The 24130-nt window shown below is 36.6% G+C and overlaps 2 protein-coding genes and 1 long non-coding RNA gene across 3 annotated transcripts in view; 2 read left to right on the forward strand and 1 right to left on the reverse strand.

The window, feature by feature from the left end:
* The first annotated feature begins 268 nt into the window (after positions 1 to 268).
* LOC110458742 lies at positions 269 to 8080 on the forward strand. Its single transcript, XR_002463824.1, has 2 exons — positions 269 to 369; positions 7669 to 8080. It is a non-coding gene; the product is annotated as an uncharacterized LOC110458742 (long non-coding RNA).
* A 4418-nt stretch (positions 8081 to 12498) lies between these two features.
* LOC110458741 lies at positions 12499 to 15024 on the reverse strand. Its single transcript, XM_021510629.1, has 2 exons — positions 14817 to 15024; positions 12499 to 13054 (listed from the first exon to the last, which is right to left on the reverse strand). The coding sequence occupies exons 1-2, from the start codon at positions 14948 to 14950 to the stop codon at positions 12901 to 12903; spliced, it is 288 nt and encodes a 95-aa protein (XP_021366304.1). The 5' UTR covers positions 14951 to 15024; the 3' UTR covers positions 12499 to 12900.
* Positions 15025 to 15179: 155 nt separating this feature from the next.
* Positions 15180 to 24130, forward strand: part of LOC110458747 (caspase-7-like) — a 21832-nt gene continuing 12881 nt past the window's right edge. The window contains exons 1-2 of the mRNA XM_021510634.1: positions 15180 to 15259; positions 21662 to 21800. Of these exons, the coding sequence (XP_021366309.1) occupies positions 21786 to 21800 (15 nt within the window). The 5' untranslated portion in view covers positions 15180 to 15259; positions 21662 to 21785. The remainder of the gene's footprint in view (positions 15260 to 21661; positions 21801 to 24130) is intronic.

Below are 24130 nucleotides of genomic sequence, written 5' to 3' on the forward strand. Positions count from 1 at the left end.
TTGAATATGGCAGTTTAAAAGACATATGACCAAAAGTACTGTACAGTAAAAAGTACTTATACAGGCCATTAATATTACCAAATAATAAATCCCTCATATAAAGCATGATTAAAATGTATGTATTTAAAACCTTTAATCTCTATTATCTCGAAAAGTAAACAAGTCCAGATAGCACCTTCTGGCAATGAACCCTATAAACGTCCCTTGTTTCGACGCACCAACAAAAGGGGCGTCAGCAAGACCAGATAACTTGCTTTAGTATCATTTCTATCCGCTAGGTTACGCTTTTTTGATTTCAGTAGACATTTTTCAGTGAAGCAGACGTGTGCGAAGATTTAAGGCTCCGGCGCTTTTTTATTTAATCACAAGGTAACACGAGAAGTCATCAGTCTCTTTGTAAACGTTGTATTCATGTTGCTTTGTTTAATATAGAAATTAGTTCACGTTTGTCTGCCATTTCATAATTTCTTCTGGCGCGGTCATGACTGTCCTGTTTTATTTAATCCTCCTGTTTGTAAACTGGGTGTTGTAATCGCGCTACACAAAATCGTCACATCTAAAGCTTGTTACGGAATAATAAATCATTGTTCATTTACAATGTGACATTGATAGAAATAAGATAAATAGTCCACAGAAGTCTGAATTATACATGCTGACATATACCAAACCGAAATAAGAAGTGGAAATTCCGATGAGTCAGGTTTCGAAGATAAAAAAAATATGCAAATAATTTGTCACGGTCACAGAAGCTACTGTACTGTACGTGTGTGCATATTTTTTTTTATCTTCGAAACCTGACTCATCGGAATTTCCACTTCTTGCTTTCGGTTTGGTATGACAACGTGTATAATGTTTTTCTTTTACGTAGAATTCGAAGGGCCCCTCTTAATAGACATTTTAATATTGACTTAAAATTGCTGAAAATGGCCCTCTGCTCCCAAATTCCAGGATTTTCCCTGATTGTTGACAATAATGGTTTATTCTTTGTATGTTGTTTACCACATTACAATATTAGTACACAGGGGTTTGTTATACTGATATGGGAACTGTTTTGATGTAGTATTTGTACATGTGTATTAGTCTTTTGTAACGAACCTGTTTTGGAGCCCATATTGCCATAATCAGCGGTTTTATGAATGAATCATTTGTAGCCAGTAGCCGGTAAACCTTCAGTCTGTTTGAACAAAATTGAACATATTCTGTCAGCTCTGTTCGAATGACATGAAATTATAGCAAGCGAAATAAAAAGGAGTTTTAAAAATCTGAATCAACGTCGGAAAACACAAACAACCAAGTCGTTAATACGGGACAACAATGACCTAATATATTTGCATATCTGGCAGTGAATACAGGGTTAGTAGACACTACATGTTTTGCTTGGTAGTCCACAAGACTTTAGTTTAATAGATTATTTACTAGTCCTTCGTCAATCTTCCTAGTCAAAGATTTCCTGATAAGGAAAAATAACTGCCATAAAAATATGGTGAAGATTTAAGAAATTTGACAATTGTCATGCAATATATCTTATTTTAAGCAGTATTCTAAATATTTAAAAGGAATCTTCTTATTTCATCATCATAATTTTAGCCCACCATCATCTGATGGCGGGCTATTTAAATCACCCTCCGTCTGGTCCGTCGTTATCTTTGCTAGCCAAGTATTCACGTATACACTTCATCTACCCTTGGCGGATATAGCCATGTTTCATAATTCCCTCCACTGCCACCAAGCGGATATATAGAGTTATCGCTCTTCTCCCAAAAAAACTTTTAACCAATCAGAATGACCTCAACATACACATCGGCGTGTTCTTCATTAAAATCATAAAAAAATCATTTCATCTATACACTGAAACGAAAATATAGAGAAAGTCTCTATATTTTCGTTTCAGTGTAAAGATGAAACATGAAACATTATGTTCATTATGTATTATTTAATGCAATCAACAATTAAAACATCTAATAAATAGTAAATAAGTTTACAGCTTTCAGTATTTCTGAATAAGTACAAACTTTGTTTAGAAAAGTACTTAAATACTAGAACTCCCTCCGAAACTAGTCAAAGTGTATTGTAAATTCAAAATAAAGAATATGTAATAATTAGTTACCAAGTGGTCGGTGCAATATACCACGTGAAAAATATATTATGTAATTTGTGTTATTAAGAGAAATTGGCGGCGAATTCCATTATCTGTACACACCAACCAATACTTAATAGAAGACGAAAACATATGTCCAGATATTTTTATGAAAGACCAAACACATTTAACTTTCATACATTCTTCAATTATGTTCAATAATGAGATCATGTGATGAAAAATATCTAACAATTATAATCCATATATAAGTTATGATAAAATATGTCTAATAGTTATAGCTAAAATATGCACGTAATGATAAAATATATCTAATGAATAAAATCCATATATATACGTAATGGTATAACTAATATATAACGGGACGTAATGATAAAATATATATAACAACTATAATTAATATATATCATGGTAATAGTTATAAAATAATGGTACTATATTAGACGAAAAATTGAAATGACTATGAAATTCAAATAGTATATAAATTGTATATGATTCGAAGTTCTTTCAATTAATTGATTAACTCAGAAATAGTCTGTTTTGGACAAGCTTAAACCGGTTTATCTAACAGTAGCAAATTGATAAAACGTGAAAATAAAATTAGATTAATATTTTTACCAGATATAGGTCACTGATCAATCTTATGAAGGGTAGACAATGAGTAGGTTGTCATTTACCAATTTAATGTTTTTGCCTAATTCCGCGTTCCAATTTGAATGGACTCCTAGAGATACACATCTACTATTAACATACCAAAGTTATATGCTTTTCAAAAGTGAATATACTTTTACTAAGTATATGTCGAATTCATCGAAATATAATTAAGTCTTTAAAAAACACGTCAAGTTATATGAATGCATTACCACAGACTTTATCCAATCCCGTGCACGGGGCAATATCTAATTTTGAACATGAAATATTACAGCAACATATATGTTAGTCCCGAGTCTTGTTACAGCTTTTCTCCAAAGTTAATTGAATAAGTTTGTGTATTTATAAAGATTCTAAATAATGTACAATTGATTACGACGAGCAACGCTGTACTTCGAAGGGCTTTCGTTAACTTCGCGTAGATTTTTTTAGATGATTAATAATTTATTATGTGAATGGATACTAACATTAAGAATGCTATGATAAATTGTAATAATTTGTGACCACTACCTTGTTCAAATTTATTTGGAAATGAAATATGTTTCAAGCAAATAATTCTCAACGATTTGAAACTATTTACCATGAAAAAACGTCTGCGTTGCTGTCCGATGAGATAGTATTCTGACTTTAGCTGATCAATTCATTGTCTCAGTTTCATCCGACAATATAACTATATATGTAATTACCCATTTTGAATTGTTCACTCGGAACGCGACGCCAATATTTAGTAGCCATTCAGCTTTTGTGCTCACAGGAGTGCGGGGTCACTGATAAGGTGGGGTACTTACCTTGAACGATGATTGGCTTGTTTCTCTGGTGATTGATGGCTAAGAAATTTGCCGATAGAGTCATCAATGTACGTTTCTGTTATAATAAAAAGTCTATTGTCTACTATTACGGAATTACATAATCAATTTTAGTGTTTGTTTGGACTGTCAAGGTGTACCTAATTTTAGTCCCGTGAATCCAAACAAACATTTAAATTCAAACCGGGCTACTCAAAATATTTGATGATAAAAGTACGAACTTATCTGTGATAAAAGTACGTAATCTGTGATTTATACTTGACTGCGATAGTATCCTTTTCTTCTTCTTATGCTTCCTGGACGTTTAATCTGAAGACGCTTCACGATCTGCCGAGTTTAATTCACACACGTGGGCCACGCCGCCCATCGTAAAAGTTCAATTCATCATAACTCGGTCATTTTTTAAAATATCTAACTGCATTTTGGTATATAGGTACATAAAATTCTTATAAATAACATATCCTCTGATGTCGCTTGCTTTAGTAAGTATTTTCAAACATTTTGTCTAGCGACGCTTTCTTAACTGTACAGGTTAATACACACATATGTGCCACGCCGCCGATCGTAAAATTTCAATTCATCATAACTCGGTCAAATTTTGGAAAATTGGTATAAAGGTGTAGTAAAGTCATATTAACAACATATCTTCTGATGTCGCTTATTTTATTCAGTATTTTTAAAGATTTTGTCTGGCGATGCTTGTTGTCCCTTGAAGACGCTTGTTGTCGGTTGAAGACGCTTTTAAGGGTGACCGTCTGACTGCATTACAAATTTTTTTCGACAAACTGTCAAGGGTTAGGTAAGAATGTTTAAAGAAAGGAAGTGTTTTCGTACTTACGAGTTAATCATATAAAATATATTTTCTTCAAGACAACCATTTTACAGTAGAGAATGAAGAAATAGTAAGAAATGAGTGGGGTTTAAGTTGTTATTTTACCTCGTATAAGTCGAACTGGAGGGGAGGTGCAGTGCTGTGAAACAACAATTTTGAATTTAAAGTAAATAAGGAAAAAAAAAAGATTCATCATATAATTTTTTTGGGACTAGATTTAGAAACAGAGGGCTCATGATTAACACTTATTGTTCCCTATTTAAAAAAAAAATGATATCAAAAACTATAAACGATTTTAAAAATGATTCGGTGATAATGTGTGGAGATTTTAATCTAGTTTTAAACCCAGAGCTTGATTACGATCAAAACTATAGACAAGTTAATAATCCAAGGGCTAGGGATAAGGTTCTGGAAATTATAGATACATTTAGTTGAGTAGATATTTATAGAGAACATCACACTGATACAAAAAGATATACTTGGAGGAAGACTAATCCATTGAAGCAAGCACGTTAAGATTTTTTCTAGTTTCAGAGTGTTTATTGGGTGGTGTGAACAATGCAGGTATAGATGCTGGATACAGATCGGACCATTCTTCTCCAATCATTTCTTTAAAGTTTAATACATTTAAGAGGGGAAAGGGTCTTTGGAGTTTAATAACTCTCTATTATCTGATAAAGACTTTCTTGATGTTATCAATAAAACAATTACTAAAGTTAAATTGCAGTATTCTCTACCCATATATAACGTTAATAGTTTATCGGAAATCCCAAATGAATTGATTCAGTTTACAATTGATGATCAACTTTTTTTAGATACTCTTCTAATGGCGGTAAGAGGGGAAACTATTTCTTATACCTCGTATAGGAAAAAACAACAAAACTCTAGAGAAAAAGAGCTAAAAGATTTAATACAAGATTTAGAAGATAGGGATAATGTAGATGTTTAGGAACTAAATGAGAGAAAAAACTGAGTTAGAAATTATCAGGCTACATAAGATTAAGGGGAAAATAATAAGATCAAGCGCTAAATGGTTATAAGAAAGGGAAAAGCCTACCAAATATTTTTTTAATTTGGAGAATAGAAATTTCACTTCTAAGATTATTCAGAAATTGTAAAAAGAAAATGGGGAGATTGTTACAAATCAGAGAGAAATCCTTGAAGAAGTTATATTATTTTATGTAAAACTATATGCAGCAGACACTAATATAGAGGATGATGTTTTAGAAGATTATTTAGAAAATTTTGAAGTTCCTAAATTGAATAGGACAGAATCTAATAAATTAGAAGCCTCTTTGACAATGAAAAATATGAAACATAATAAAAGCCCAGGGTCTGATGGTTTCACTACTGAATTTTTTAAATGCTTTTGGAGACAACTTGGTGATTTTGTAGTAAGATCTATAAATTTTGGTTATGAAATTGGTCAATTTTCCATTGTTCAAAGATGGGGTAACATTAATTGCATTCCAAAAGATAATAAACCTAGACACTTCATCAAAAACTGGCGTCCTATTTCTCTTTTAAATATAAAATAGCGTCAGGAACAATAGCACATAGGGTAAAAACAGTATAGATCTTAATGTAAGAAACTTATCAACATAGATCAGACTGGATTTTTAGCAAGTAGATATATAGGTGAAAATACTAGACTTATTTATGACATAATGCATTATACTGAAGAAAAAGATATACCTGGGATGTTACTTATGATAGATTTTGAAAAAGCATTCGACTCAGTCTCATGGAAATTCATTGATGAAGTGTTAGAGTTTTTTTAATTTTGGAAATAGCAGCATTAGAAATTGGATTAAAGTTTTTCATTGTAATATAAGTTCTGCTATAAACCAAGGAGATAATCTTTCTCAATTTTTCGATGTCAAAAGAGGCTGTCGTCAAGGCGATCCGATCGCACCGTATATTTTTATTCTTTGCGCTGAAATACTAGCAATTCGGTTGAGAAATAACCGGTATAAAAGAATATAGAGTATAGAAGGTATAAATATTAACAATTTTCCAATTATATGTTCACAATACGCAGATGACAGTTCACTTATACTAGATGGATCAGAGGAGTCGCTTACTGAATCCATTACATGTACTGGCGTCAAGTATGTCAACTGATGTCAGTAAGAGTATGAATATGAGTCGTGTGAGGTATAAATATATAATATGAAATCTTTGATTGTAATTATACCATATATTGCGAAAAAATCTTAAATAAAAGAAAATTACAAAAAAGAAATTTCGGTATTGGACTGACCAATTTTTATGCGATTTTCGACATTTTTGTTTTTGGATCATGAAGAAGAATTATATGCTCATTTCTATTTTCGCTCATGGTACACTTTAATATCTTTAGTGATACATTATATATAACCAGAGACGTATTTATTACATATACGTCTCTGATATAAACTTGCTAAAACACAGTTATATTCCCCCTCATTATATTCCTCCGAATATAAATCAATTAAATTCAAATGATAACACAAGACATAAATGGGATTATAGCTCGTTACTCAATCGTTTATTACAATCCGCAACCAAACACATCCTATCCCCACTGGTCAACGAACTTTCACACAAAATTGCATTTGAATGTGTTTATAAAAAATTATCCTTACACTATATATAAGCACATTAACATGTATAGATCCAGTACGCCGACAGAACACTGACTTCCGTCAGTGAGATGACCCCGTAAGGGCAGATTCATGTAGGCGCGAAACCCGTCAACCAACCAACCAACTATAGATCCAGTGATGAGCAACGAACTCGAAAGAGCGCACCTAGCACGTGCTCCCTATACATACCCTACACCACGTGACAACCACCCGACACGTCCTAACCCGAATACTTACGGAAACAACCGAAGTTAATTTCATGTATTTTTAAATCGGCGAATCGAGAACAAGCCGTCGATAGCACGGTTTTGTCGACATCGAGGCTTTTGTGGATAGCGAGACATTATGGATAGCACAACTCTGTCGAAAGGAGGCATGTTTAAACTAAACTGCAAAATGTTAGGACGAATTTGGTCTGCAACTTTCTATATTGTTTACATGTTAAAACGAAAATATCTCCCAACAACCCCTGATGACGTTTCAACTACTGCTTTGGCGCCTTTTGCATGTTAACATAAAAACCAGTTTTGTAATAATTTCAGATATAGTTCCAATTTATCTTATATATCAGTAAAGCTGTATGTAGTAATCTAAGTTAATGTTACATCATAAGACAGCTTTGCCGTACATTTCATTTTGATTTCTCTTTTTCCACAGAGTACTATGGCAGACAGGTTTACAGACAATGCCAGTGTACGGAAATGTCATGTCGACATGGTGCAATCACTATCTTCATGGATATATCCAGGAGATGGTGGCAAATGGGAGGAATTTCAAAACCAAATGACACTGCATCTGGGACACGACAAAGTGTATGGTGTAACACAGAACAGTATGACTAAAATTTGCCAGTGTCTTATGGATAAGCGTGTCATTGGTTATGGTGAATACACTGTACTGCGAGCAGCGTTCATAGATATTGGCAGAGTTCAAGCAGCTGAAGTTATCGACGAGGCTTTGAAAGAAATGGAATCCCTTCGATGACAATAGAGGAAATAAATGGTTGACATACTTGACATACACTTCATCAACCATTATATTCGTAATAAAATTTGCATTTGAAAAACAAGGCTCTTTGTTGTGATTATTTAAATATAAAGGGTTCTCGTGATTTAATTACTTAACGTACGAAGAACCACGTTAGTATAATTTAGATCATCTGGTTCGAATGTCCGTCCAAAGGTCCACGGGAGCAGATGCCATTAGTTTCTCCATTTGACATTAAAATCCGTTTTATTTTCTTTAATTTACTGAAGGTCTTGTTGTAATTACTTTCTTCCCTTCAACCAACTTTTGTCAAGGAATAGGATTTTATTTAAAGATTGGCCTATATTCCTTCATCGGACACCATCCCTCTGCTTCCCTGAGACAACACTCTCCGTAAATACACATATGATTTAATATTGTTTGTAACAAAAACCTAGCCAAGTCATTCAATTTCACATTCAGAAGTGGTGTCTTTAAATAACAAAAAATCTGTTGATTAGTTCGATCGTATATACCCTTCAGATCTTGAAATCAAGGACACCACAGACTCTTTTACTTCAGCCACTTTTTTCTATCTTTACAAAGACGGCTTACTGCTAAGCTGTTTAATTAGCCGGACAATTTCAACTTTCCGATCGTGAACTTTCCCCTTTTTACCTCACCTGGTCCGAAGGTGCCATGGCGCGGCGTCCGTCGTCCGTCGTCCGTCAACTTTTTATAGAAATCGCTACTAGTCATGAACGACTGAGCGTATTTTGACCAAATTTAGTCAGAAGCATCCTTGGGGAAAGGGGAACAAATTGTGTAAAATGGTGGGTCTGCCCCCCCCCCCCACCCCCCCTTGGGGCTGAGGGGCGGGGCCCAATAGGGAAAATATAGCAAATTCTTTAAAATCTTTTTCCTTCTGTAGGAATGAAAGGAATTGTTCCATATTTGGTCTGAAGCATCCTTGGGTGAAGGGGAACCAATTTTGTATAAACCGTAGGTCTGGCCTCCAGGGGCCTGAGGGGTGGGGCCCAATAAAAGAAACAAGCAAATTCTTTAAAATCCTTCTTTTTCTGTAATAATGAAAGAATTTGTTCCAAATTTAGTCAGAAGCATCCTTAGGGAAAGGGGAACAAATTGTGTATAAATGATGGGTATGGCCCCCCTGGAGGCTGAGGGGCGGGGCCCAATGGTGAAAATATAGCAAATTCTTGAAAATCCTTCTTATTCTGTAGAAATAAAAGGATTTGTTTCATATTTGGTCTGAAGCATACCTTGGTGAAGTGTAACCAATTTTGTATAAACTGTGGGTCTGCCCCCCCCCCCCCCCCAGAGGCCTGCGGGGCGGGCCCAATAGGGGAAACATAGCAAATTCTTTAAAATCCTTCTTCTTCTGTAGGAATGAAAGGATTTGTTTCATATTTGGTCTGAAGTATCCTTGGGTGAAGGTGAACCAATATGTATAAATGGAGGGTCTGGCCCCCCAGGGGCCTGAGGGGCGGGGCCAAATAGGGGAAATATAGCAAATTCTTCTTTAAAATCCTTCTTCTGTAGGAATGAAAGGATTTGGTCTATGTTTGGTGTGGAGCATCCTTGGGTGAAGGGGAACCAATTTTGTATAAACGGTGTGTGTGTCCCCACCCTTGGAAACATAGTCCGTGGGTCATAACTTTAAACGATTGAGATCCCCACCCCAAAACTATATATACATAATGTACAAGTACTGGACATAAAGAGATGAATGCAGTCATGATAATCATATTAGAACAGACCCTGGGTACCGACCAAACCCATAGGGATCTAGTTTCTTAGTCACAGATTGGAAACAGTTGAGATCCCCACCCTATAACCATATATACAATTGCTGAGTATAAAGATATGAATGCACATAAGCTTCGAGGATGGCCTTGGGGTCTGCCCCATCCTTGGAGACGTTAACACCTTGGTCATAACTTTGAAACAGTAAAGATCCCCACCCCAAAACTGTACATACAATTGTTGGGCATAAAGAGACAAATGCAGTCATGATACACTGTATTAGAATAGATCCTGGGGTCGGGCCACAACCCTAAGGAACCAGTTTCTGATTCACAGCTTGTAAACAGTTGAGATCCCCACCCAATAACCATACATAAAATTGCTAAATGCTTAAAATCTAATACAGATTGCTACACGGATTGGCATTGGGTTCTGGCCTATTCCCTTGGATCTCATTTGGAGAATGTTTTGCCATATAATTGCTTCGATATCCAGGTGAGCGATACAGGCCATCTAGGCCTCTTGTTTATTGTAGCATCCCTGCTCCCCTACCTACGGTGTTGACATGTCGTAGTTGATTCAGTACTTGAGAGCTTACTCCGAATACCATGCATGACTTCCGTGATAGATGTCGACTGTTGACGGACAAACTTACAACACGAGGTTTCCAAAGATACAGGTGGATGAAGACAATGGACATGTTTTATGGTGGCCATCAATATTATCTCAAGGAAACATGTTATTTTTTGTGTGTGATATGAAGTGATATGAGGGTCGATGTTTTTATTAAGCTTATTAGAGTGCTTTGTGGTTTTGTTTCGCTATAAGGACGTGACATTACTTGGATTGGACCAAGATTTACATGATGTCGATGAGAAACCTGGTCTTATTCCCCTTGTACTTTTTGCCAGGGTATTCATGTAAATATTTTCTTTATTCTCATTTTGTCATGAATTTAAATGTTGTCTGCTTCACTTTGAAAGAGGAAAAACTTATTTTTTATGTCTTTGACACAAAATTCTTCTCATTTAATCATGGATTTATGGAAAGGAACATTTATTGGACCCTGCTGAACATTTAAATGTATATAAACACATTATACTTTTTCTAAATCCGAACTTTGAAAATTTGATCGTCAGCATCGGGAAAATCAGCTATGGGCAGTTAGAGATTACGCGGCGCCTGTCAAAAGTTTTTCGCCGTGTACAACCTCTAACATTGTTGGAGTAGAAATCCATTCAGCTTTTCGGGACAAATAAGTCTTAAAAGTCAGTAAGCGGACACACCGACACAGACGACGAGCGACGTATTACGGCATGGCATACGTTACTTCCCTTTGAGCAGGCGAGCCAAGCTATAATCAAACTATTAATACATTATTTTTCAATGAACAAACATCGTGTTCATATGATACGAATATTAATTACAGATCTACCGTGGAGGCATGGTAGTCTAGTGGTAGGACACTTGGCTCGTGACCGAAGGGTTGCGGGTTCGAGTCACGGCACGGCACTGTGTCTTTGAGCAAGATACTTTACTCTGCTTGTTTCAGTCTACTCAGCTGTAAATAACGTCAGCCGCGTGCCGAGACCGGTGGTGTGATTGGCTGAAAGTGCTGCCTTTTTTTTCGCTAAACCAACAAACACTGCATGTTTCAGCACGCGGTGACCTCAACCTTATTAATATTAAGTGGCAGGCTGTCGAGTTTGGTGGTAAGATTGTATAGGGTAGGGGGTCTCAACCTTTCCCATACTAAAGGGCGAGGCGGGACCTCAGGTCCAATCCTAGTAGCATGAAGGTAGCCATTTCTTCTAGTGCACATTTGGTTATGAAGTGGTGATCTGAACTAGTTCTGTGTTATGACCCAAACAAATAAGAGGATCATTTTTGTTTACAAACTTTGTCAGATTTTTATTTCAGGAATCAATCAACCACATATCATGATTCTAGGCATTGACATATTTGACCTCTGTGATCTTGAAAGTGGAGTGGTCAAGGTTTATTTTGTTTGAAAACTTTATATGATTATAGGCCTTTCAGAAGAAGTCATGTATTTTGACAAATTTGATCTTGAAAGTATGTCAAGGTCATTTTTGTTTGCAAACTTTGTTAGTCTTTATCTATCAGCCACATATGGTTCTGATCCTATTGGTTCTTTAGAAGTTGGTTTTAACAAATTTGACCTTTGTGACCTTTAAAGTGGGTCAAGGTCTTTATTATTTGCAAAATTTTCAGGCTCTATCTCAGAAATCTACCAGTAACATATTATGACTCTAGGCCTTTTGGTTCTGCAGATGAAGGCATTAAAAGTGTTTTAACATATTTGAGCTTTGTGACCATTGAAGTCAGTCAAGGTAAGTTTAATTAGTGAATTTCATAAGGCTCAAACATAGGGAGCTTCGGGCCAGGTGAAGGCGAGCTAATAAACACATATAGACAGTTCTATGCCTCGTTGTTCTTAAGAAGACCTTGTTTTATCTTTGGATGACCTTCGACTTTTAAACTTAAACATGGGTCAAGGTAGTTTATTGGCTCAAACCAGACTTACCTGAAAGCATTTTATCCAAGAAACTCTAAAAATAATGTCTTAGTGGTTTTTACAAATCATCTTATCATTCCCATGGCATTTTAGTTACATCAACCTATAATCTGGACTACAATGTAGCTCCTGATTGCCTAAACTTGTAGCACCTGTAACCACAGTTTCAATATTTGACATGTATATGAAATTATACTTCAAATCAAAACAACAACAAATTTATTTGTTATTTATAATTTAATCCAGAATCTGAAGTAACATTAACTGCCATGAAGAAACATGCTAATTCCAGAACTTTGTGCGAGGAGTCGATGTTTGTCACAATCCACTGGAGCATTGGTTCGTCCTACAGCAAATAATACACTGTTGTCTTACACTAGTCTTTGTCTCTCACCAACCATTCAATCCTTTTAGCTAATACACACAATTTTGTACGTATATATAAAACTGCACAAATAGTCTCCATTCTGTAAACGAATCATCTCCCATTCTTTTTCCAAAAAGAATACAGCTGTAACCCACCTCTAGCAGGTCAAATTCCTTGTTATTTTATTTGTATTTCAAATCCTTAAATAAAAGCCAATGGTACCAGGAAATGATCTCTCTTTCTTTCGTTCCTTTTATAAGAGGTAAGGTTGGTTATGTTTGTCCCTTGGAGCCACGTTATTCCTCACGAGAACCATAACTGTGGCAACTACCGCTGCGTAACCAATAACTCGCATATAACCAAATCTACTTGTGGGCAAAACTTCTCGGAATCTCCAAACTTCATTCCTGAAATAAAATAAAGGAATATATTATCTCACACTTACATCTATTTATAAACTTCTCAGAATCTCCTTACCTCATTCCTAAAATAAAACAAGAGGCCTAATTGGCCTGCATGGCTCACCTAGTATTAATATCAACACTTGTTACATTAGAAGCGGACTGAGGTCAAATACATTCAAGGCAATAGGATTGTGTCACCATTTCCCAATAGAATTTCCTCAAATTTTGTAGTTATATTGCTTTGAAGTAATGAAAAAATTCTGCCACAAAAAAAAATAGGTTGTCAGAATTTAAAGGATTTTAAATGGAAATTTATGTAAAAAGGAGTGAATTTTGAAAAACTTCACAGTAGTGAAATAGGTAGCCGGTTTCCTGAAGTACAGAAAAATGGACACATGTGACTCATTGATAAAAAACAACTGAATTAATGCCTGGATTGCTTTGAAATACTTTAATATTAAGAGAACACTCTGTTCTATCAATAATAATCATACAATATATTCATCAGTTTACTATTTAACATTAGAATATGTGGCAATTGTGATATTGTCTCCATACATTGGATTTTCAACTAGGGATGTACTTCCTATTTCCGTTTATCAATACACTCCTATGACCTTAAACAGACTATATAAAGCTTCAGACTCAATATCATTACCTACCAGGTATAACCCTTTGTCATTCTGAAGATCATTTATTGAGAAGTCATTAAAAGGTTATTACATGTTTGACCTTTGTATCCTTGAAAATGGATCAAAGTTATTCACGTCAACAAACTAAATGGTCCTTTCTTTCAGCCTGCTACTGGCCATTTATGATCACTCTAGGTATTTTGGTTCAGAAGTGGTAAACGTTTCTTTGACAAATTTGATCCCTGCGACCCTGTATAAAGGTGAAGGTCATTAATTTGAACAAACTTGAGAGCCGTCTACCGACGGAATGTAGAAGCTGTTGGTGATAATATGAGCGGATTTGGACCAATAAATAACCCATTTATCAATATATGTGAGGTATGTCTTGTGTCAATAGTAGATTTTTGTTGTCAGCACCTCAAAACTCTCCGATACCAAATGGTGTCAGAGAATTCCACGTTTAGATATAGTTGTTGGCTCTTACCACCAGACATCTATCTGTCAAAATGTGTAAGTCTCGTGTCAGCTAAGGCCAGAAGGAACTCGGGCTACAGAAATGATTTATGTTACTAAATATTAATCTGTATATCAAAGATGCCAAAATTTATCTATTCTGTTCTTAACAGGAAAGAGAATAGTGCGCTTCCACCAGGGATCGAACCCTCGATATTCAGGTTCCTAGTCGGACGCTCTACCACTGAGCTAATGCAGAAATTCCCTCTCGCTAGAAGGCGAGTCGTGACCGTAATCCTACAATTAAAACCTGCCACAAAAGTATTGATATCTGGAGCGGATACAACGTCCTTCCAGTGTGTCTACTTATCTCAGTTTGTATGGTGACCATACTGCTCCTGCGTATATTAATATGATTACTACTACTACTGTAACGTTAAACGACTTTACGTTTGATTCAATAGCTGTTTTATCAAAAATGTGTGTTGCATCTTAAAACAATTACATTTAGTAGGATATTCAATCAATTAACCACAGGGGCATTGGTCGCGTTTTTAATAGAGGAGAACACTATTTTTTAATATTACAAGTAAAGCGGCCCATGCCCCTGTGCAATCAATGACAATGTTGTCACGGCTGCTACAGCGGATTGCAGCGTCGGCCATTACTGTATAGATTACCTGATCCACGGATCTTTCAACCCGTCCCGAGCAAGGCTATTTTTGTGTTCTTCCAGGCCTTTGATGCCATCAATCTTGTAAGTCGACCAGTGTTCATCCTTCGGGAAAACATGCGTACTTCCTTTACCACCCATGCTTGCTGTTTGTTGATGCGGTGTTTCCTTTTCTTAGAGGTCAATGTCATGGACTGGCGTAAAATTCAAAATGGTAGTTTCGCATAAAGGTTTTTGTAAAGTAAATCCTAGCTATTTTTGTAACACAAATAATAGAAATAACACATATACTATAATTAATCAATGTATTTACCAGTGTGTGATAAATGCAATAGGCCTATTTACCCAAGTGTTAGTTTTAAATAAATACGAAACTAAACCACTGATCGCAGAAAGGACAAGTGCCTGCAGACCTGCGTCTCCACGTACTCTGTTGTTAGATCTATCTAGGTAAGGTATCATAGTTGTGTGTTCGACAGTAAACAAGTAAGTTAACACAGATGGAAATCATAATTCACCATTTTTGACGACAAAAATGAACTCAAAATATTTTTTAGGATGAAAAATGTTAAAAAACTAAAACGAAAGTGAAAGTACGTATTCAAGCTGACGGGCTAATCAGTCTCGGTACTTTTAAAAAAAACACTTTATTTTTATCTTTGTGAGTTCGCTCACCCTTTCTCTAGTTCCATATGAAAACATGATTGATATTAATGGAAGTTAAGATCATTTTGCTCAAATTTAGCAATGCTTTTATTTTTGAAAGTTTCAAGTTAAGGAGTCACCATTATAAATTGAGGAATGTTTGTGAAACTGGGGATTTGGAATGGTACCGCGCAGGAGAAATGTATCTGCCTTTCCCAAATGTCTTGATAAATGACATAGCATCAGACCTAGAACTAAAAAAACAATTGTATCACAGTTGCTCAATGAGATTGGTACGGGTGAGTGAGTGAATACATTATACAGTGCAACACTCACTGGAGAGGAAAAATGCACAGCTAGACCAGGGTTCGAACCCGGAACCCTCCGAACTATAGAGGGACATTCTATCAATTGAGCTACCATCTGGTAGCCGACAATCGTCCCAGTCCAGTTCTGCTACATATTCCTCCTTTTTCTAAGTCTCTTAAAATTGCTTCTTCTGAATGACAAAAATACCAAGGATGGTGATATATAACCTGAGTTAGTGTGCTCAGACGAAGAGCTATCCATGTGAATGACCTTGACACACTTTCAAGGTCACATCTTGTCATTTGTGTCTAATTCTTTAATAGTCATCTTCTCAATCAACAAAAGGTATAGGATGGTTGTATTTGGCAATTTGCATTCTGGGATGAAGGGCTTTAAAAATTGTTCAAATTAATGTCCTTGTTTGTCTTTCAAGGTCACAGGGGTCAAATGTGTTTAAATCTTTTAACAGGTTCTTTTGAATGACTTTGAGCCAGGAGACACTGATATAATTGTCTGTAGCTTTATTTTAGTCCACTTTTAATATAAGGTTACAATTGTGAGATCAATACCAGGTGAGCGATGCAGGCCCATTGGGCCTCTTGTCATTAAAGTCGTTCTGGGCAGTATAAATTTGCTCCAGAGCATCCTTGGGCAAAGGTGACTTAATTTTGTATAAACTGAGGGTGTGGCCCCCCTTGGGCAGAGGGGCGGGCCCAAAAGGGGAATTGACATTGCTGTTTTAAGTCAACCCCACTACATGGGGACAGAAAAAAGGGACCCAATGAGGACCGTTGTTGCTGCAAGACAGAGCCAATCTTTAAAAATACATATAGTTGCAGTGTTATATTCAATGAGAATATTTCCCCATGGTTGCTTAATTATCCAGGTGAGCGATAAAGGTCCTTTGGACCTCTTGTTTGCACTAGAATAAGAAAGGCACTGTTTTGAAATGGAATTGTGCCTGTGGCTGTCATTTTTCCTGACGAAGGGACAGTCACAGTGTCTCACCTGTAGTTGGATACTGATTGTCCTGTATACAGGTGACCTTGATCAGGTACAGCCCTAAAATCACACAAGGTGACCTTGATCAGGTACAGCCCTTCAGAATCCAATGTTATCACTGGTGAATGTCTTATCATTGCTTATCATATTGAAAAGAAAAAATATCTGTTAGCGTGTAGTCATGTTGCCCTAGCAACCTTTACAAGTAATGTTGTAACTGTTTGATGTAAACTTGAGGTTCCCTGTTATTTAAAAACAAAGATACTCTATTTAATTGTTTAATAGTTTACAAGATGTCATAATTATTCGGAACTCACACAGCAACAAATACACTCAATCATTTGGGTTTTGTTGCTTGTACAGAAAGAAGAAGAAGAATTAGTTTATTATTTAACTTATTCATTTGTTTGTACGCAATGGTTATCATCATTTAACAGGATACAGGTCATTACCACATGGCCAGCTGTATGCCTGCTATTTGGATTAACCCTTAGCTGCTGGTGTGGGGGAAAGGACTTGGGGCGTTATGGGTCATTTTTGGCATCAAAAAAAGTAAAAATTTCAACTTGAATTTATTTACAAATTTCTGTTATAACTAGAAATTGTTGACTAACAATTTGGCGGGCTTTTCACCCCTGTATCGACTGATTTGGCCTTCTAATAATAACCAGTGCAAGTCTACAGTAGCTGACTGAGTAGTGGGGGATTCCCGGAGTGCGAAATGACGTCGGAGAAAGAATGGATCAATATATGAAGCCAATGGGCGGTGTTGTATACGAATGTAGTCCGTAAAAGTCGTCATATAGCCCGTCAATTATGTACATGAGGATGATGAATTGAAATAGGTTTTTGTCTATATCGGTTGTGTTTGCCATGCCAAAGAAAGGCTGATGTTTACCCACCACAGTAGAGATGTAAACTGTTGGTGGAAAGCCCTTAACATCATATCGGTAAATTGGGGCTATCTTTCTTGGTGCACATTTTTTCCAATGCGCATGCGTATATATGACCTACCATAGCAACAAAATTGCATTGCTATGTAGAAATAGACGAAATATAGTGTTTTGGACAGTTAGCATGCAGAAATGAAGGCCTGCGCACGTGACAAACAAAAATTCTTTTTCATGAATGAATACTGGTTTGACAATGTTTAAGCATGTCAAATTTTATATTGTTTGTTGCATGCGAAGGCTTTCAAAAATTGAAGAGTGTTTACTTAATTTCCTTCAAAATGGTCAATTTTCAACCAAATAACACACAGCAGACGATATTCATGCATTTTATCATGAAAGTGCGGGTTTATGTCTCTCTTTGTAATGTCATATCTCCTAAACCAGTCGTTGAATGAATTGGATATTTGATATTTCAATACTTCGTTTATTCCAGATAACAAATATCACAACTAATTCAAAATCCTCGATGCGGCAGGAAATGACCCTTAAGGCCTTTGTCCTTTGGCAATGAGGTGTGGCCTCATTTGTATACCATACTCTCGTACTTTTGACGCACTTCAAATACTGCATCAGTAAATAAATATGTCGCATATGTCAATAGGTCATGTCCTTTGTCTGGTACAACCAGTCATCTCTTTGTTAGCTCCTCCAGACAGTCTCAGGTCAATAGGTCATGTCCTTTGTCTGGTACAACCAGTCATCTCTTTGTTAGCTCCTCCAGACAGTCTCAGGTCAATAGGTCATGTCCTTTGTCTGGTACAACCAGTCATCTCTTTGTTAGCTCCTCCAGACAGTCTCAGGTCAATAGGTCATGTCCTTTGTCTGGTACTAGCACCAGTTTTAATAAATAACTCAAGGCACCAATAAATTTCAATAGATATACTTTTAATATTCAAATAAGTATTAATGTTGTGTACAGGTGATTTCACTCTCTCTATGAATAATTCCAGTCTCCACTCTATGAACTATGTATTATCATGTAATAACAACTTTGTTTAACTATAAAGAAACCAATATATTCAATAACAAGTGGGGTTATGAGTTTAAGTTAGTAACAATTATAAACAGTGAACAACTTAGGTATTTAATAAAATAATTACTATGAGAATCTTAAATTCAAAGTATTTGGTAATCTAGTTGGAAATGTTAATAGAAACAATGAGCAATTAGCAGTGACTTAATTAGTAACGATTATTAATGATAATTAATAGAGATTTACAGGGAATGATATGAGTAATCAGTCCCTCTAATACTATGAGAACACTAGTCTCAGAGTATTAGCTAAGCTAGCTTTGACTATTAAATAATGACAATTAATGGAAAATAATGCTAAATTATTTTCTTCACTATATTTGAACTTAACAATTTACCTATAATGCCTTGAGGACCTAGATAAAGCTACGGTGTAAGAATACCCGCCGATACCAGCGGTTCATGCTGACGAAATGAGGAAGGCGGCGGCCTTTTAAAGACTTCGCGCCTCCAAACTTGCTTCCAAATGCCTCCAATCTCCATGTAAGGAAATGTAGACTTTGGTTTAGAGATTATGCTACTTTTACTTGAGGATATGTAACCGCTTCACTCATTTCTGCGCAGAACTATTTAATAATTTGTTAATGTAGTGCACACTACAAATGCACATATTATATCCTTCTTATTGTCTTTTACACACTGATACTAGTAAATAAAGTCTTTCATGACTGTCTACATTTGTAAAATGACCACATGAACATTCATAAACGTTGGAATGAATATCGCCAAAAGCAGACGGCAGGTCACCACTAGCGAGGGACTGTCCAACTTGACTCGGCGGATATTACGTATTTTAGACTAAATAGATCGTGAGTACTCAAAATATAACTATGCTTAAACTCAGAATCATCCAGACTTTCTAGATTTTCATTCATTTGCCACGAATGGTGTTAAAGTTACCGATTATCTTACCTTGCAGTGCTGATGCTGTTGTCTATACAAAGATGGCGGCTGCAACATGGTAGTCATTCAACTCACTTTAAACTTTAAATGAGGATAATGTCTACCAAATTTATATTTGATTTCACTCAATCAGATAAATACATTGTACCTAAAAACGTCAATGCCTTCTTTTTTTTGTTTATTTTATATCTCACAAAGAATACTAATGTAGAATATGTAGTATATGTATATATAGTATATATATGAATTTATTTTATAACACTAACAATCACTTCTATTTATTTCAGATGCTGTGAGGAAAGTTAAACAGTTCTTAACGGAATTAGTGATGGCATAGCGATAACCAACTGAGAACGGCTTGATTAGTTATATTATATATTAATGTTAATATTTTCATGTTTTCATATATTGCTGTTTTTTCTTCGATTTATAAGTATGCATGTATATATAGAAACAATATGTAATAAATGAAAAAAACTAGTTAACACGCTACAAACTTGTTAAGACTACGGATGATTTCAAACTTCAAAACTATGGTTATAATTAAGTTTAATGTATCGGTACTGAAAGACTGCAGATTGACATCGGGCTAATGTCGGGAAAACATCGGACCAACATACACATGCTGTCCAGATACTGGGAGGAACATGGTTTTCATGTTGGAAAGACGTCGGATAGACATTGGGCCGATATACTTGCCGATATTGGACTGACATCAAAACGTGTTGCAAATGGAAGCTGGTCCGATGTCGGCCCGTACTTAGAACAGACACTGGGCCGATATGGAGGACTGCAGATTTATATCGGGCCAATGTTGGGACAACGTCGGGCCAACATACATAGCTATAGGTTGTCCAAATACTGGGAGTAATATGGTTTTTAGGTTGGATATACGTCGGATAGACATCGGGCCGATATCGGGCCGACATCAAAAGGTGTTGCAAATGGAAGCTGGCCCGATGTCGGCCCGCCGTTAAAACCGACACTGGGCCTATATGGACTCCTATATCGGCCCAATGTCGGCCCGATATCTGGGTGCTGGCTAGGAAGGTCTATAGTCATATTTGCAAAGTTGTTTCTCACTGAAATACTTTTTCTAGACTGTTTCGTTGTGTGTAAACAGTCACATTTAAAGTGAGCCTTATAGTCTTGTTGTTATACATGGTCGACCGGATTTCAACACACTGAAGTGCTTCCCTTTACACACTTATTTGTGAAATTGAAACACAGAAAGTTTTTAATCATTAACAACATTTAACATGATTTTTTATAGTTTTAAATATATATAGTTAGGGCAAAACAAAACTTAAGTGTGAAGGCATGGGACTTAGGGCAAAAACGTCACCAGTGGATTCCAAGAAAAAGTGAATTTGAACTTCACTTCTGTAGCATTTTAGAATAATATCTGTGATGTTCTCATTGTTTACTATAATCAAAAGGTCAGCTGGTTTCCATAACAAAATTCAAGCTCTGAAATCAAATAAAAAAATCTTATGTTCTGTGCCCTCTCAGTTTCAGGACTTTTTTCGTTTCGGTTCTATTCTTATAAATTCTGGACTTTTTAGATATTGCGACCTCTGATTCTCATTTTAAAAACACATGAAAACTTTCTGGCAGAAAAATGAACCAGCAACATCATGGAACATCTTACCCATATTTTCTGATACAAAAGTTATAGGTTTTTATGAGTGATTTCAATGTAAAAGACAGTAATAACTTGCAAATCTGGTAATTCTTGCATAAGTTTAAAATATTGATTTGTTGTACAGAAATTTACCACTGTAAGGCCAAAAGAAAAATTGCTTGTGTATCTGCTATCATCTTTTGTGTTTTTTTTTTTTAATTTTGGGAATTTTGGCTCATATAGAGCCAGAGTTATGACTTAAACAATGCATATCAGCAAATGTTACTAAAATTCAGGGAAGACACACAAATCTAAGGTAGGGTTAGCGGAAACATAATATTTTTTTATTTGGCCTAATTGTCACATGTTTTGTTTGTATTTCAGTTTTCACTCTGTCTCATCACAAGACAGTGACGGCATTAATTGATCGACTACACCTACTTGTTGGTTGTTACTGCACAGCGAAACCCTGCCATCATCAGCAAACAGAACGGAAACGATCAGAAAGATGGAAGACCCACCGGTAAGTCAAGATTTTAAGGAAACCAGGGTTAGAAATCTTACGGGCGGAGGCAAGGAATTATACGAAACTATAACCACCAGAAACATATGACAGGCCTTTTACAGATGAGAAATCACTTTGATACCCTATTGAGTGAACCTACATCTTCTGTTAAGGATATCCAGTTTTAGCTCACTTGCCCAAGTGAATTTATGTCATGGTGCTTTTATTTGCAGAGAAAGAGGCTTTAATGTCCATGCTAAAGAGCTCTCCTCATCAGTAAGGTCTAGCTATTTCTTGACAGTCATGTACCTACCCAGCCTAAACCATTCCATCATGCCCAGAGTCCTGGCCTAAACATAACCCTGAGGAGTAAGGAAGTACCCAGTGTAAGTCCATTTAACGATACCCCACATGTACCTACCCAGCCTAAACCATTCCATCATGCCCAGAGTCCCGGCCTAAACATAACCCTGAGCAGTAAGGAGGAACCCAGTGTTAGTCCATTTAACGATATCCCACATGTACCTACCCAGCCTAAACCATTCCATCATGCCCAGAGTCCCGGCCTAAACATAACCCTGAGGAGTAAGGAGGAACCCAGTGTAAGTCCATTTAACGATATCCCGCATGATACACACCTTTAACCTGAACTGCGACCTCAGGCCCCAGGGTTTATCCTTAGTGACCTCCCTCCTCCGGATTTGTTTGCCGACTCCCCTCCTGGAATGCAAGACCCTCAGAATATTATTGATGAAAATGGCAATGCTCATCATACCTGTAACAAAGGGGAGACAGAGCCCAACACTCAGCTACACAATCCTACACCTGTTGGACAAACAATATCAAAGTACCAGAAGTGCTCCCAATCAATTAAGGACACTATTCAGGAAAACAGCACTCGGTCAGATCTTAGTAAGTTTCTTATGAAGTGGGATCTCCAGCATCAACGACAAAGCAGAAGCATACCTCACATGGGAGGCCTCCTTCAGTAATATCTCTGAGGACTTGAACCTCAGTGCTGATGAGGAAATAGACCTGTTAGTCAAATACCTTGGACGGGAATCACGACGTCATGCTGAGAGCTTGCATATTGCCAATGCTACTAACCCAAACCTTGCTTTGACCAAGATATGGACTCGACTTAAGCAGCGGTATGGATCCCCCGAACTAGCTGAATTGTCGCTCAGACAGAAGCTTGCATCATTACCCAAAATACCCAACACTAACCTGAAGTGTCTCTATGAACATGCAGACCTACTAGCAAAAATCCTATCTATCATTAGGAGTAGGATACATACAAAACCCTCATGTCGTCGTATGATTCATTGACCGGAGTCAATTCAGTTGTCACAAAGCTGAGCATGCTAGTCATCATAAGAGAATGAAGAGTGTGATGTATCCCCCATTCAGTGTATTTGTTGACTTTATTGGCGATCACGCCATCAGAGCAAATGACCCAAGCTTTGATCATTCATCTAAACCAGAAGGTAAAGCCGCTTGCACGCCAGGAAAGAGTAAGAACCCACTGAGATCACCCTATAGAACAGGATCCATTTCCGTGCGTAAGACAGAAGTGAGCTCAAAAGACACAGTTCTCCTGATCTGTCCACTCAACAATTGTAAAGCCTTCCAAAGAAAACCAATAGATTAACGAAAAACGTTCGTGCAGGAGAAGGGTATGTGTTACAGTTGCTGTATGGTAAATAAACACATTGCTAAGAACTGCATGAGTCGTCAAAAACCTGTCAGAAATGAATGCCAGAGTACGAGACACTGTACTGCCTTGTTACAGTCTTAGGCGGTGGGGTAAGGATCCTTAAACTTCGTAATATCATTATCATCTTGGTGGATTGAAAGCTTAACAGCTCCAGAGCAGTTTACTTGTACTCTATTAGGACTAGTCTACCTCCAAATAAAAGGGGTAGCAGGATACTCTCTAGGACTAGTCTACCTCCAAATAAAAGGGGTAGCAGGGTACTCTATAGGACTAGTCTACTTCCAAATAAAAGGGGTAGCAGGTTTTACTAATACTGTCATTAAGTGTATAATTACTTATGTTTAATACCCAGGTGAAAGTTGTGGAGACTCCTTGTACAATGTGGTCTGGTCATCTCTTGTTTTGAACTTCCATTACTGTTCTGGCCGGACTAGTGAATTCCATTACTGTTCTGGCCGGACTAGTGAATTCCATTACTGTTCTGGCCGGACTAGTGAATTCCATTACTGTTCTGGCCGGACTAGTGAATTCCATTACTGTTCTGGCCGGACTAGTGAATTCCATTACTGTTCTGGCCGGACTAGTGAATTCCATTACTGTTCTGGCCGGACTAGTGAATTCCATTACTGTT

The sequence above is a fragment of the Mizuhopecten yessoensis genome, unplaced genomic scaffold (genome assembly GCF_002113885.1).
Source record: "Mizuhopecten yessoensis strain PY_sf001 unplaced genomic scaffold, ASM211388v2 scaffold9737, whole genome shotgun sequence".
Taxonomy (NCBI): domain Eukaryota; kingdom Metazoa; phylum Mollusca; class Bivalvia; order Pectinida; family Pectinidae; genus Mizuhopecten; species Mizuhopecten yessoensis.

What these genes read in the sequence shown, in the direction of transcription:
- LOC110458741 (XM_021510629.1), bottom strand. Translation starts at nt 14,950, where the DNA reads ATGGGTGGTAAAGGAAGTACGCATGTTTTCCCGAAGGATGAACACTGG. An exon ending in TTGAAAGATCCGTGGATCAG is followed by an intron (nt 13,055 to 14,816) that starts GTAATCTATACA and finishes ATTTTATTTCAG; the next exon opens with GAATGAAGTTTGGAGATTCC.